General features: G+C 34.3%; 1 protein-coding gene across 1 annotated transcript in view; it reads left to right on the top strand.

Annotated features, from left to right (window-relative positions):
- LOC132115626 (contactin-associated protein-like 2) overlaps window positions 1–14472 on the top strand; it is a 455893-nt gene that overhangs the window by 156301 nt on the left and 285120 nt on the right. The window contains exons 2-3 of the mRNA XM_059524041.1: window positions 5360–5470; window positions 13084–13277. Of these exons, the coding sequence (XP_059380024.1) occupies window positions 5360–5470; window positions 13084–13277 (305 nt within the window). The remainder of the gene's footprint in view (window positions 1–5359; window positions 5471–13083; window positions 13278–14472) is intronic.

Raw genomic sequence — 14472 nt, 5'->3', positions numbered from 1 at the left:
TAAGTATTCTAATTTTTTAATATTGTGAATTGGTGGGTTTTTCTTAAATGTGAGGCAAAATGATCACAATTTAAAGTACCAACAGCTTAAACTACTTCAGTCTGTGTGCACTGAATTTAATTAATACATGAGTTCCACAATTTGAGGTGAATTACTGAAATAAATTAACTTTTCCTCGACATTCTAATTTGAGAAGCACCTGTATATGTTTTTGCTGTTGTGAGTCAGCCTGTAGATGTTTATATAGAATGTTTCAATCTTTTCAGCTAGTAAATTGATTAGGGAGATGCATAAAGATCCCTGTATATTATAGCATTTTTTGGATTTAATCTAATCACCAGAACATTGCACAGGTGCCTTTCACTGTTATTGTGGCACACATACTGTGAGAAAACTAATTTTACATAAAATAGGCTTTAACTGCTTTGGGGAAAAGACAGTCTTGGCAGGATGGGAGAGCGGTGTGAATGAGAGAATCGTGAGATAATGACCATGCTGGCTATTAAAGTGATGTGCCTTCCTCAGGCAAGGTGAATCGGACTCATAACCCGCCAATAACAACCAGCAGTGTTTCCAATGGAAAGTCTGTTGTTAATATTCATGTACAGTACTTTATGTAAAGTTTTGGTTAAAGAAAAACGGATATGGAAAATGATTTAAAAACTGCATATCTTGAATTCTCCACAATGGCCATTACAACGCTATATAAACAAAGATAATGAGCATAGTACAGACTTACATACATCTTAACAATGTAGTTCCTTTTTGTTTGGTTTGTAATATTAGCTGACACACTGTGAATGAATAATTATATGAATGAATATATACCTCATGATTTTGGTCATTCTGCGGTTGAGCGTCAGAGACAGTTGTGCTATTTGCTCAGGGCAGAGGTATTTGCGTGGAGGAAAATGTCACATGGACAAGTAAATCTATTTTGTGACATGCTTCTCTTTCGTCTTCCTGCCTGGAATATGGTGAAATTTGTTTTAGGATTGAACAACGATTTGCAGGTCTCTCAGTAATGTGTCTTTGCCACAATCCTGATATACGATCCATCTGATTTCTGCTGTTTCAGCTCCCCAGATTTACCTCAGAGAATCAGAGCCTGTTTTCCTTTGTGTAAACCGATCCTGGATGCTCCTTTGTGGTGATTGCAAGTCAAACAGTCCTTTGCGCTTTCCGTGTCAAAATTATGACCATCATAGTTTCAAAACTAATAATGCCACATAAATTTCCAACACAAGCTTCTACAAAGAGAATTATAGTGCTGTGACAGCAGTGATGCTCGACAAGTTATGGATATGGATGCTCATAAAGGCATAGTCATAAATGTTCGGAATAGCTTTGGAAAGTCTTTAGGTCTTTGGCTTGTTCCACATTGATTTAACCGGAAAGTGTAACTATAATGACACACCAGTAAATCCTTCTTTGGCTTTTCACTTTCAGTGAATTAAACACTTGATCAGTTAATTTTCGGCTAGTACAGGCCTGATTTTTAAGCCTTGGCATATTTCTGGTTTTTGCATTGCCCACCTTGTCATTTAGCGCCCACTTTTATCCAAACACCTAGTCCATTTATTAGATGGTCAATCCCCCTGATGTCCTGAGGTTAATAGCTTTGTTCAAGGACATAATGATGATGGCTCTTGGCATGGCTCTGAACCTTCAACCTTTTGATTGTTAGCCAAGACTTTAACCACTAAACTACACATCCCCTGTGCATAGTCTTTTTCAACTGAATTTTGGGGGGCAGACATTTAGTACAATATAATATTATAACCCCCATTTGAGTTTTTTATGAACCAGTCAAAATTATTAAGATTTATTTATATATTTTTTAGTGCTGTCAATCGATTAAAAACTTTAACTAGATTAATCACACATTTTTTATGTGATTAATCGCAATTAATCGCAATAAAAAAAGAAATGTTTTTGTACGTTTTTAATATTTTTTTTAATGTAATAATTTCACAGTTAAATTTAAATACTTGTTTAAATTACATATTTTTATGAATGAAGGCCAGTATTACTGATATTAATACAGCTACTGATTTATTTATTTATTTTTTACATTTATTATTAGGCTTCAAAAATATAACAGTTTTTAATTTAAGTAAACTTAAAACAATGCTAACATAAACCCATAATAAATGTCATGTTTACTCCTGCCCTTCCTGTCTTAACAGTTAGGAAATATACAGAAATTTAATAAAGTTATCAAAGTTATATGCAGTCTGCACTGCTTAAACTATAAATTAAATATTTAATCCTTATTAAAGCTACAAAAGTTATTTAGTCAAGAGCAGCGAGTCATTTTCTCTGTTCCCTTTGTTCTTTAACTTTACTGACAGGAAGCTTTATTGGCTGCTGTTCCTTTAAGAGCAGACAGACACGCGGATCTCACCATTTATATACTGTCTATGGATCTCGCCTCATTCTCTCACAACTCTTTTTGTTCATTTTAGACTTTATATAAATCATTTAAGATTGCTCTTATGAGGATAATCGACAAAACTGGCACTTTGGGATGTTTATTGTTAGTTCAAGCGCTTAAGAGAACTGGATTCTGGCGCCCTGTCTATGCATTGTGTGTGTGTGTACGTGTGTGTGTGTCACATAAGGGCATTCACAGACAGCGCATTCTCTTTTGTCTTGCCACGCTTGAAATGTTTAAAAGCATTTAAATGAATAAGAGCGTGATCATATAATGTAAAGCTAGCCAACGGATGGCAGAAAATACGGATGCTGCGTTAATTGCGTTAAATATTTTGACACGTTAAACCAGACAAAAATTAATCGCATGCGTTAACGCGTTAACGTTGACAGCACTAATATTTTTTTTATTAAATTGATCAAAAGTGAAAGTAGTAACTTTTAGACTGTTAGAAAATTATTTACATTCATTTTAAATGTTGATAATATTTCACAATTTTGCCCTACTGTACTTTTTCATTAAAAAACACAGCCTTGATGCAAAATTTTACCACTCTCAAACTTTTAAATGGTACTGATCATAATTAATTAACCTAACACAGTCATTGAACTGAAAAAATTCCAAACTGAACTGACTTGTGCTGAAAAATTACATTTTTGTATTTATTTATTTTTACAGCAGGACTATAATTTGCCTCATATTTGATGAAGTTTGGATCATGATAGTCATTTTTCTTAATACTGTGAAGCTGCTTTGAAATAATCTGTATTGTCTAAAGTGACATATAAATAAAAATGACTTGACTGGAACAGAGTAACCATTTTGGATTTCAGATGTCTCCGTATCTTAAACTCAACTGACATAGTTGATTGGATGTTTATTTTCAATCCCTGAAGCAAGTCTACATGTTTGAGCACTGGGTTCTCAAGAGAAACTATAATGCTTTATTGTCTTAAATTATTAATTGTTTGTTTTCTATCTGTCCCTGTAATGGGATGCAGATGACAGTAATTATGCCGGGGTTGACACTGTAATGTCAACTGTATTTGGGTACTTCAGCTATCCGCCATCAGGTAGAGAAGGAACACATGACAGGGTGTACTATTTTCATGTGTCCTCTGGGTAATGGGTACTGTCTGGTAAGAATGAAAAACATAGAAGACGTAGATCTCAGTTTGGACAGCCATCTGTGTCAGATGCATTTCTGTTTGATAGTCTTGGTCAAAAGACTGATTTGACTGGGGAGTTGGAGACAAAAAGCTAAATATTGCTTGAACATGACAGATGCTCATTAGAATCAGCTGTCTCTACCCTCCTCACATATGAACACGTCCTCTCTCCGTTAAGGGTTAGTGACTGAGTGAATGGCTGAAAGCAAATATAGTGGATGAGTTTTCATATTGAATACACCAAACTGCCGCTATCAGTCACTAAAGTCGGGGCTCTTCTGGGACAGTTTGTGTCTGGAAGCTGTCTTTGCATATGCTGTATAATTTTTTGCCATTCATCACTGAGATATTTGTCCAGTTTGGCATATCCTGTTGTCTCCAGTTGTCTGAGACGGAACAATAGCATGGAAGCAGATTTTAGTTCACAGTTTGGAACTTGCAGTAACTTTTTGAATTGCTTCACTGCTCATTTGCTTACAGTTGAACTTTGCTTATCAGTTTACACATAAAGAAAGAAGTATACCACACATTAGGAATGTACTATTTTAGGAATTTCCATGGTTGATTTTTATTTATTTATTTTTTATTTTTTTATAAATTGCTGAACATGTACCAGATACCATATGTATATTAACTATATGCTTATTTTTTTGGGCATGTAGGTACTACAATTTGAATTCATTATCTTATTACATTTTCAAATTATGTGTATGTGTGTATATACCGTGTGTGTATGTGTATACACATATACATCTTGTTACAGTGTATAATAGTATTATTATGTGATTAATCGCGATTAATTACAGAAAATGTGTGATTAATTTGTTAATTTTTAACTGATTGTCAGCACTAATTATTATATCTAATATAATATAATGAATTATAAATCGATTTATTTATATTTATCCACATTTAATATAAAATATAAGAAAAAACACAAAATACAGTATGCTACAGTACATAAAATAGAAATTATATATTGTGTATAACAATTTCACATTTTTTTCAATTATTTTTTTCAATTTCAAAGTTCATTTTCTTTCATTCCCTGTTTATAAATAACTGCTTTTAAGCAAACATAAAAGATAGGCCTAGCTTTTGTCTTTTCTGATTTTATAATAACACAGTACCACTCTGGGTTTGTTGCCACTTACCTCTTGTTCAGTTTTTGCAGTGCACATAATCATTATTTTAGAGATGCACTGATAAATATGCCAAGACTGTTTTATTTTTATCATTTTAGGGTGTTATGCGTATGTGTCGCCCACCCATTGTTTTACTTAACCCCTTTCTGTTTTTTCTGCTGAAATTGATCAACAATCGATAATCTGTTTGTGTTTTAATAATTGTCATCATTACATCTTTACAACAGTCCACACATCTTGAAAGTAATAACTAGTTCATTTCTGTGCTAATTTTCTCCATATGTAATGGAAAAGATCACTTGCTCTGGCATTTTAGCCCTGTAACCGTGAAGCCCTCAGACCTGAGTAATCACCAGCGGGAGCACAGCATCCATCCTTCTAATGCTTTGACTCTTTAATATGCCGCTGTTAATAGAGCCTGCAGTCAGAAAAGGTCTTCCATGATGGGCATCTCAGCTCAGTAAACACTGGCTTCTCTCATTTCTTCCCTCGTCTTGTGGGTACTTTTACTCTCCTAAAACAGATAGATTTGAAATTGAAGTGCTGCTTCACTGCTTTATGTTGTTATTTCATGTGATTGTAATGTCTTTTCTCTTTTTCTTCTGTAGAAAAATGTGATGAAGCTCTGGTCACTCCACTTCCCCATAATGCCTTCACCAGCTCCTCTGTGTTCACTAGTGGCTATGCACCTGGATATGCCAAGCTAAACAAAAGAGGAGGTAAATTTTCATTATTCTTGCTCATATGCATATATTAGCACCCACTAATGTGACCTGCAGAATGAACAAACCCTTTTTCTTTCATCACAATACCTCAATGAACACTCTCTGGCCTTTGTTTTTTATGCAAACAATATATTACAAACTTCAATTTCACAGGTGCTCAGACTTGATATAGTTTTGTGTCATTCCAATAAACATCTATACACTATATTATGGCACCGCAGAGTTATTACTTCAATAACTCCAGCCGGGAATTATTGTGTGAATTACTGGGCTACAACGACTCATCCCATTACGGCAAACTGTGCTTTGGAAAACACTATGTGCTTAAGACTAATTGAGCGAAAATCTACAACAGATGTGACAACGTTGTGATTTATTTGTGCACAATTCACATGTTTATTATTTTCAGTTTGTTCCTCATCATTCATTGAAAATGTTATTTAATTCAAATGGAAGTTTCCGTGTATAAATATGTGGCACTTTACCTCAAAGGCACACTAGAACGAAAAATGACCGAACAATTCTGTCATAGCTTGGCTTGGTTCAGTATTCTGTGATAACTTTTTGCATATTTTATGTAAGGGTGGTAATATATCACTATAATACTGATTGTTGACCATCAGACATTTTAGAGATTTATTTATTTATCCGTTGTTATCAGTTTGGTTATTGAAATAAACTTAAAGCTCATATAAAATATAAAAAATGGTCTTTGAAACAGAACTAAAATACTAAAATGGCAGAACTAATACAGTTCTAAAATGGCTAAACAAAAAAATAAAGTAAAAATAATTTAATATTTGAATATATAAAACATGTAATAATAAAATTACTAAAACATAAACTAAAGTTAAAATTAAAAAAATGTAAATTCAAATCCAGTTTAGAATATTAAAAACATTATAATACTATTTAAATAATACTAAAATAACATGGATGATAATATATATCAGCTGCTATTGAAAATTAGATGACCTTTGCCATCATCCATCTAATGTTAAAAACACTAATAATATGAAAAGTAAATATAATTAATTTGAATAATTTAAATGCCTTGAAATTGAAGTTATTAGCGTATTTGTATTTAAAAAATAAATAAAATTATGTTTAAATTACCATTAACATTTACCATTTAAATTTATATTTATATTTTTATAAAATTAGATTGAAATATTTATTACAGTTTTTCTCAGTCACTTTGGTACATTTCTCAGATCAGAATTGAAATTCTCAAAACTACCTGTTCAATTCTCACATCATTGTGTCACTTGTGCACATCAAAAAAGCAGTTTCTCATTTCTTTGAACAAGTTGCAAATGCTTTGGTACATCCATGCAAATGATTATGTACAATTCTCTGTTGTTTCCTACATTATCAGTTGCTAATGTCATGTTGCTCAAAATGTATTATATAGTTTTCTGTGCAATAGTCTTACCCCCCAAAACATCGGGTCTTTTTGTCAATCTGGCATGAATTGTGCAAGTGAATCTTTACTAATGAAGAGAATGTAGATGATAAACCAATGATAAACCATTTCTCTGAAATAGCTCAAAGGTTCATCTCATGAATCTTTAGTTAGAAAGCTTATACTGTATAGACAGAGGACAACACAAGAGTTACACATTCTGAAAATGGACTTATTTTCATCTTTGTGCCCATATTTATTTTTCCATTTCTATATCACAGTGACATAGTTTTTTTTTTTTACAGTATTATAATTTTTTGGGACAGACCACTAGTAAAAGTGTAACTGGGAATTCTATCCAGTCTCTTTCAATCAATATCCCACATACAGTAATGTGTAAATTTGTACTTTTGAAATGGATATATGGAATACATAAGCATATGGCATACTGTTCAATACAGTAACTGCCATCCAAAATGTTGCCATAGTTTACATCAGAACATCTCTCCAGTGCACACTGTTATATTGACAACATGACTAAGCAATTTGACTGTCTTATCCATAAACTATGACACAAGGACTTGTTATTCTGATGGCACTGACATGCTCATTGACACAGATATTTATTTTTGAGAGATGAACTAAGGATTTAATCCATGGTGTTTTGCTATTTGTACGAGTTGTTTTGAGAAATGCACTTACTGTTTTGCAAATGTCAAGGATGATTCGAGAAATGTACCAAAGTGACTGAGAAAAACTGTAAATATTGAATGTAATTGTTTTCTATATTATTAATTATTCTTTTCTATATTAATATATTATTAATTGTTATTATTATATTTATTGGAATTGTTAACAATCATAGAATACAAAAACGCAGCCCACAAATTCCTCAAAATATCTCATTTTGTGTCTAAAGTCAAAAATTTTGTAAATGATGACAGAATTATTATTTTTGGGTGAACTATCCCTTTAATGCCCTCTCCCCGTAGAACATGCAGTATTTAGCAGAATAGTACAGTAATAGTTCAACAGCTACAAATAGTTATGTTTTGCTTGGTTTTGTGCAATATAATCAGATTGATTACTTTGTGAGAGACTTAAAAGTTCAGACAGCATAAAGCGACAGAAGATTGGCAGGTGGCTATGCCCAGCAGCTTACAGGTGTGTATAAAGCCAGCATTTCCTTTCAGCCACCTTTCTCACTGAAGGCCGGTGGGGTTTGTGGGAATAAGCAATGGGATATACCCTCTGGCACTGCCTCCATCAGCAACACAGGGCTCCCTGTCAATCTGAAGCCGCACAGTGGTGTCCAGTGAACATGTTCTCCAGCCTGCTAGTCTGCACACATGAGGCTTCATATCAATCACATGACAGCTTTGTGCACCTCTGAGGTTCTTCCCTTTCAACCCTCATGTACTTTAGAGACACCTAGGTGAGCAATGTTTGAAAAACTCTCAGACTTATTTTTATTTTATTATTTTTTATCTGAAGTCATAGTCATTTTTTTTTTTTCAAGAGTCATAGGCCATGATGCATGTTAATGACACCTTATCAGTGTTGAAGAGAGGTTATTTTTGTCACTTGTGTCATTCTTGCCCAGAATTCCCATGCAGATATGCAGCTGCCATCGATCTTGCACAATCTTATTTAGTCATTAAAATTGTGAATAATAGGGTGAAGTCTGGACTTCATCCTGTCGATGGAATATGACATTTTTATATATGATAGACTGGGTATTTTTTCCCATTTTTTACTCAATATTATGAATAGCAATAACACTGGGGAACCTCTAACGAAATCCACATCCATACAGCACACGTTCCACTGAAATCACATTGTCAGTTTTTTATTTTATTTTTTAAATATAATTAGCTTTAGGGCATTGCTGTGACCAGTTCCAATGTCACTGGACTAGAGAACTGACAAAAGTTAGATTTGACACCATGTTGGCATCAGAAGTGGCCGGTTGTGCCAGGGTGCGGGTTTGCTGTGGGACCCTGGGAGATGATGTCACAGAGGAAGGCTCATTAGTTCTAGTTAGATGAGCAGTGTCATGAAGGACTATTATAGGTAATGCCCATATGCCAGCATTCAACATTCTGACTCTATCAATGATGCATTATTTAGCCTTACTAATGTATTTTAAAGATTTCCAGGCTGAATATAGAAGAGGAAAGAGAGAGAGTGAGCACATAATCAATAGAAAGCAGGATTGATATTTATCTGCTTTGATGGGTGACAGTTATAGTGATATCATCCTTTATTCTTAATGCATGCATTGTATCCTAAAAGGGGACAATCCATGTATAGTTCTATTATTCTGTCTGTCTGTCTGTCTGTCTGTCTGTCTGTCTGTCTGTCTGTCTGTCTGTCTGTCTGTCTGTCTGTCTATCTATCTATCTATCTATCTATCTATCTATCTATCTATCTATCTATCCGTCCAGCCATCCATTTGTCCATTCCTCCATCTGTCTATCTATCTGTGTGCTTCTATGTCATTCTATTCGTCATTCTATGTATTTTTCTGTCAAATCTGTCTATTGTTCTATCATGCTTTCCATTTATGCATCAATTGTTTCACCTATAATTCTGTCTTTATTACTGTCTGTCTTGAAAATGGGAAATAATAGCATATAAATATCCAATAGATGTTAGGTCTTCCAATGAATTATGTACAAGTAAAATATTCCTCACCATACAAAGCAAAAAGTTACACAGATATAAAAAATATTTAGTGAATAAGATGTTTGCAGAAATTCAACAGCTCATTAATATAATAATAATAAATAATTATAAATATAAGTAATAGTTATACACAGATGACACTCATTTGGGTTTGTACAAGTGACGTAGATTGTTTCTGCCGCTTTGAATTCATTATAGTCTATACAGTGTCTTGTGAAGTCTAGCAGTGGGCCTGTATGACCCCATTTCCAGAGCAAAGGTTAAAACTCTGGCTATGTGTTTTTGCTGTTATATCTTTTTACAAAAGCCTAGTAGTTTAATATGCATTTCTTTCACTCAGACTTCGAAAGGCCTTGACACTATATGAAACACATCCATCACTTCATATTTTTCATATGGATTTACATCAGCAAATGGCCTGTTGGAGGTCAGCTGTAATCACGCCACTCTGGTGTGTGAGATGCACACAGCCATTTTGCGGTCTGCCCTCGGCATCACCTCAAATCCCGACGTCAGATTTGAGACTAGCTTAGGCTTCCTCCACTCTCATCCGGCAGGATGGGCATCTATTTAACAGCAGTTCATCTGTGAGATGAATCTGAGGGAAAGGTCAAATCTCGCTTCATCAGAAACCCGTTTGACCCTCACAGCTGGAGATGGGAAGGGACTGACAGCTGTTCTGGCTGCTATGAGGGAAACAAAATAGCCTGTTGGAAACTAATGAGAGGGAGAGGTGGGAAAACTGAGGTGAATGACAGAGGGGAAGGAAGGTTCAGTCCCCCAGCATTCAGTCATGTACCCCAAGCTCAGCTGAATACCAATGTATCCATGCATGAGACTAATATAAGGAATGTGAGCAGCGATCCATGTCCTTTCTCCTTTTGCATTCTTACAAAGTTGAAATTAGTTTCCTAAGTGAATTAAATATTTTTTCTTCATTTTAGACATTATATATAAACTGTAAAAAAATTTTTATCATATAACCTATAGTAACATATACTGTATATAGGGTAATATCCAACATTGGAGCGTTTTATATATAAGCTACTAATTTTTGTTTTTATTATTATTATTATTATTATTGAGAAAGGACACACTGATCAAAGGTAACTGCAAAGCCATTTTATTATTATTATTATTATTATTTATTTATTTATTAAATTTTTTCAGAATTGCATGTTTATATCTCGCAGTTCTGAAAATAGTTTGTGAAATATTAAACTCAAGAATTGTGAGGGAAAAGTCTGAATTGAGATCATTTTTTTATCCTGTCGCAGAAACAAGCTTCCATGGAAAAGGGTTATTTTTAATTGTAATAATATTTCACAATATTGCTGTTTTAATTTTAGTTTTGGTAGAAATAAATGTGGCATTGATGAGCATAAGAAACAACTTTCAAAATCATGAAATTGTGCTGACTATATAAATACGACTTTTAATTATATCCTTTTTCTGTTTCATGGATTAAAGAAATTCATTCATGTTTAGAATCTGAAGATCTTTTACATACTTTTTCTTTAACTCTAACTGGTGGCTGAAGTTCGATAATGTATATTCTTCCCTGACTGAAAATGTATTACTAAGGCAAAACTTCAAGCATGAAAATGATAAAACCATAATGACAGAATTTTAATTATGAGGTCAAACAGATCCCTCTGTGATTAATGTACAGCAAACCTCCATTGATACTGTAGCAGCCTGCCTGTAGCACTTTGCCTACAGCTGTCTGTATCTCTTTCATCTTGTATTAGAAACCAATACTGAAAACATAATGCCTGCATTTGAACATCTATATTTGAATCCAGAAATCATCAAATAGATTAACTTTGTCAAGTGACTGAACACAATACAAAAACAAATCACCAAATTGTGCAGAATAAATCACATTGCGAGTTTCTCTCTTTTAGTGTCAGCATACTAGCAAATGGTAAACTATTCAAAAATTATGCCATATGATTTATCATCGCCTAGGTGCATTATCATCACAAAGTCCTACATGCTACATCTATAAGGCTACACAGGTATCCCATCAGGCAGGGTTTAGACCAACATAATGCAATTTATTTTTCATCTCTTCAGCTCTATCTTCTCCTGTTTTATCAGAGTCATCAAGTGTTTTTTATTTATTTAGTCTGGACCGTAATAACTTTAGGAGCTGTTGTCTTCTGCTGTCTGTTTTATTCTCCTCTTTCTGGGCTGTTGGTGTCCTTCCAGTGCCCTACTTTTGCTCTCTTTATCTCCTCAGAACATCTGCCTCGGCGGCAGGTGGCGGTGGAGTGGATGTCCCCTGGCTCTCTTACACTTTCTTAAGCTTCTGTCTTGTACTGATCCCTGAACACCCTTAACTGCTGACGCTCACTTTATGTCCTCACTCTGACTCTCCCTTTGGCTGTCTGCAGTGTGTTGCCGGTCAGCGCAATCGTGCTCTATGTTTAGTGTGAAGCTAGGAACTAAATAAACGGAATGTACTTCTAAAAGTTTAAGCTTCATGAATATGTCTATTTCATACCAATATAGATACAGAAAGAAAGACTGATTTCACTATTGAATCACATGGTGATTATATCTGGGTTTCTCTTAAACTATGGGCAATTTTGTTCCTGTAGATTCACTAGTTTAATTTGTCTGCTAACAATGTCTAGCAGTATATATAGCAGTCATTCAATTTCCAAAACATTCTGTGGTGAAGATGTCAATTTACCACTTTTGGGATAAAATGTATTACTCTTTTGTCTTTCTATAAGGCTAATATTGCAACTAGCAGTTTACCTATTTTAAAATCCACAGTTAAATAATATGTCCAAACATTTAGCCTACTTGCAGCTAGTTTGGAAATGATGCACAATAAGAATATTCTTCTCATAATTCAGAAGGTTTTAAAAAAATCACTTCTCTCCACACTTTGCGTCTCTAATTTTAGTTCTTTAACTCTGTTTCCCTCTTGGTATCTTGATAATGAATAAAATAAAACGTTATTAGGGGAATTATATATTGTGTATTTTGAGAGAAAAAAAGATATATTCAAAGAGAAAACATTTTTGCATTGGATTGTGAGAAGTAGGCATTACGTGCTAGAATGGAACCATGTGCTTGAAAAGGGGTCGTTTCTTTAATATTAATGGTTGGATTTATGACATTTAATGATCCTTCAAATATCCCTTTAACAAATGTCCAAAAGCCTCCAGCTAAAAGCACAGATAAAACATCTGTAAGACAATCTGTTCTTAGACTTCCTAGAGAAGCGAGAACAGAAAAATACAGATGCTCCTCTGGAACAACACCATTTCAGCTGATCTTTGTTAAATTACAACAGTCTTGTAGATTATCCTGCAGAGAACGACCCATTTAATTTGTAAAAAAAAAAAAAAAAAACACCTTTAAAAGCACATAACATTTACACAAAAAACACAACAGCACTTGTTCCTGTTCTGTTTTTCTCTAGCCCCTTCGTGACACAGCCACAAAGACTTTAGATCAATACAACATGGTAGTGAGTATTGTGCACTTTCTCTAGGTGCTGGGGGCTGGTCTCCGCTGGACAGTGATCATTACCAGTGGCTGCAGGTCGACCTGGGAAGCAGGAAACAGGTCACAGCCATCGCCACGCAGGGTCGATATAGCAGCTCTGATTGGACGACACGTTACCGGCTGCTCTACAGTGACACAGGCAGGAACTGGAAACCATACCATCAAGATGGCAACATCTGGGTGAGTAGCACAATTCATAAGCTGTAATAATTACTGTTGGATTTTATTCATTATTCTTTGAACACATTATGTGTTCATTGTTTATTAACTCTCTTAGCTTACCCAAGCTGTTTTTAATTTATAAAAAAAAATTATATTGAGAAATATTATTACAGTTTTAAATAACGTAATGTAATGTGATGACAAAGCTGGATTTTCAGAATTGTTACTCTAGTCTTCAGTGTCACATGATTCTTTGGAAATCATTCTAATATGCTAATTTGCTCTTGAAGAAACATTTTGAATTGTTGTGTATGTGAAAAATATCTTAATTCTAGTGTTCTTATACTTTATACTGACATCAAGTGGTGTGTCTTTAATGCAAGAAATGTTATAACATGAATTATAAAAGAAAATTAAAATTCCAGATTGGTTCTTGACATATTCATAAGACATGGTGGTTATTGAAGCAGGATGTTAGCATACCTCTTTTAAACACTGAGCTCACCAAGGACAGCTGAAGATCAATGAGTCAAGAGGATGCCTTGATTTCTTCCTGGGTGGTTTAATCAACAGTAAGCAATCAAAGAAGCACTTAGATCCAGAGAAAGACAGTTTTACAGACTGATTTCAGGCTGATGTACCACTGTGCTCAGTACCCACAGCAGAGGGGAGTGGAATTATTACTGGACCCACCAGCGATCCACACAGTGTGGTCTCAAAGGAGAAACATCATTGTCTTTTATCCTGCACAACCAAAATGTTGCTCCTAGACATTCTCAACTCACATCACAAGATGAATCATTTGATCTGTCCAAGTTAGACTCTAGTTTTAGGGAGTAGACTTCAGACTAGCCTAAAATAGCTTTAAACTTTAAAATCGAGTCCTAAGGTCTCCCTTCAGGTTCTTTGATGAAAGAAAATCAGGTACAGTGGAATGGACATTCTTTTAAATGTTATATTTTATTGGTAACACTTTATTTTACAGTCCTGTTCCCCATGTACATACTATGTACGTATTATAGTAATTACAATAACTATTTAATAACTAGGTACTAACCCTGAACCTACCCCTAAACCTAACCTTACCCCATGTAGTTACCTTGTATTACCAGAACGTTCTTAGATAAATACACTGTAAGTACACTATAAGTACATGTAAGTACACGTACTGTAAAATAAAGTGCAACCGTTATTTTTTATACAACCCGAATTC

The sequence above is a fragment of the Carassius carassius genome, chromosome 35 (genome assembly GCF_963082965.1).
Source record: "Carassius carassius chromosome 35, fCarCar2.1, whole genome shotgun sequence".
Classification (NCBI taxonomy): Eukaryota; Metazoa; Chordata; class Actinopteri; order Cypriniformes; family Cyprinidae; genus Carassius; species Carassius carassius.
This window is presented reverse-complemented; position numbering and strand designations above follow the sequence as displayed.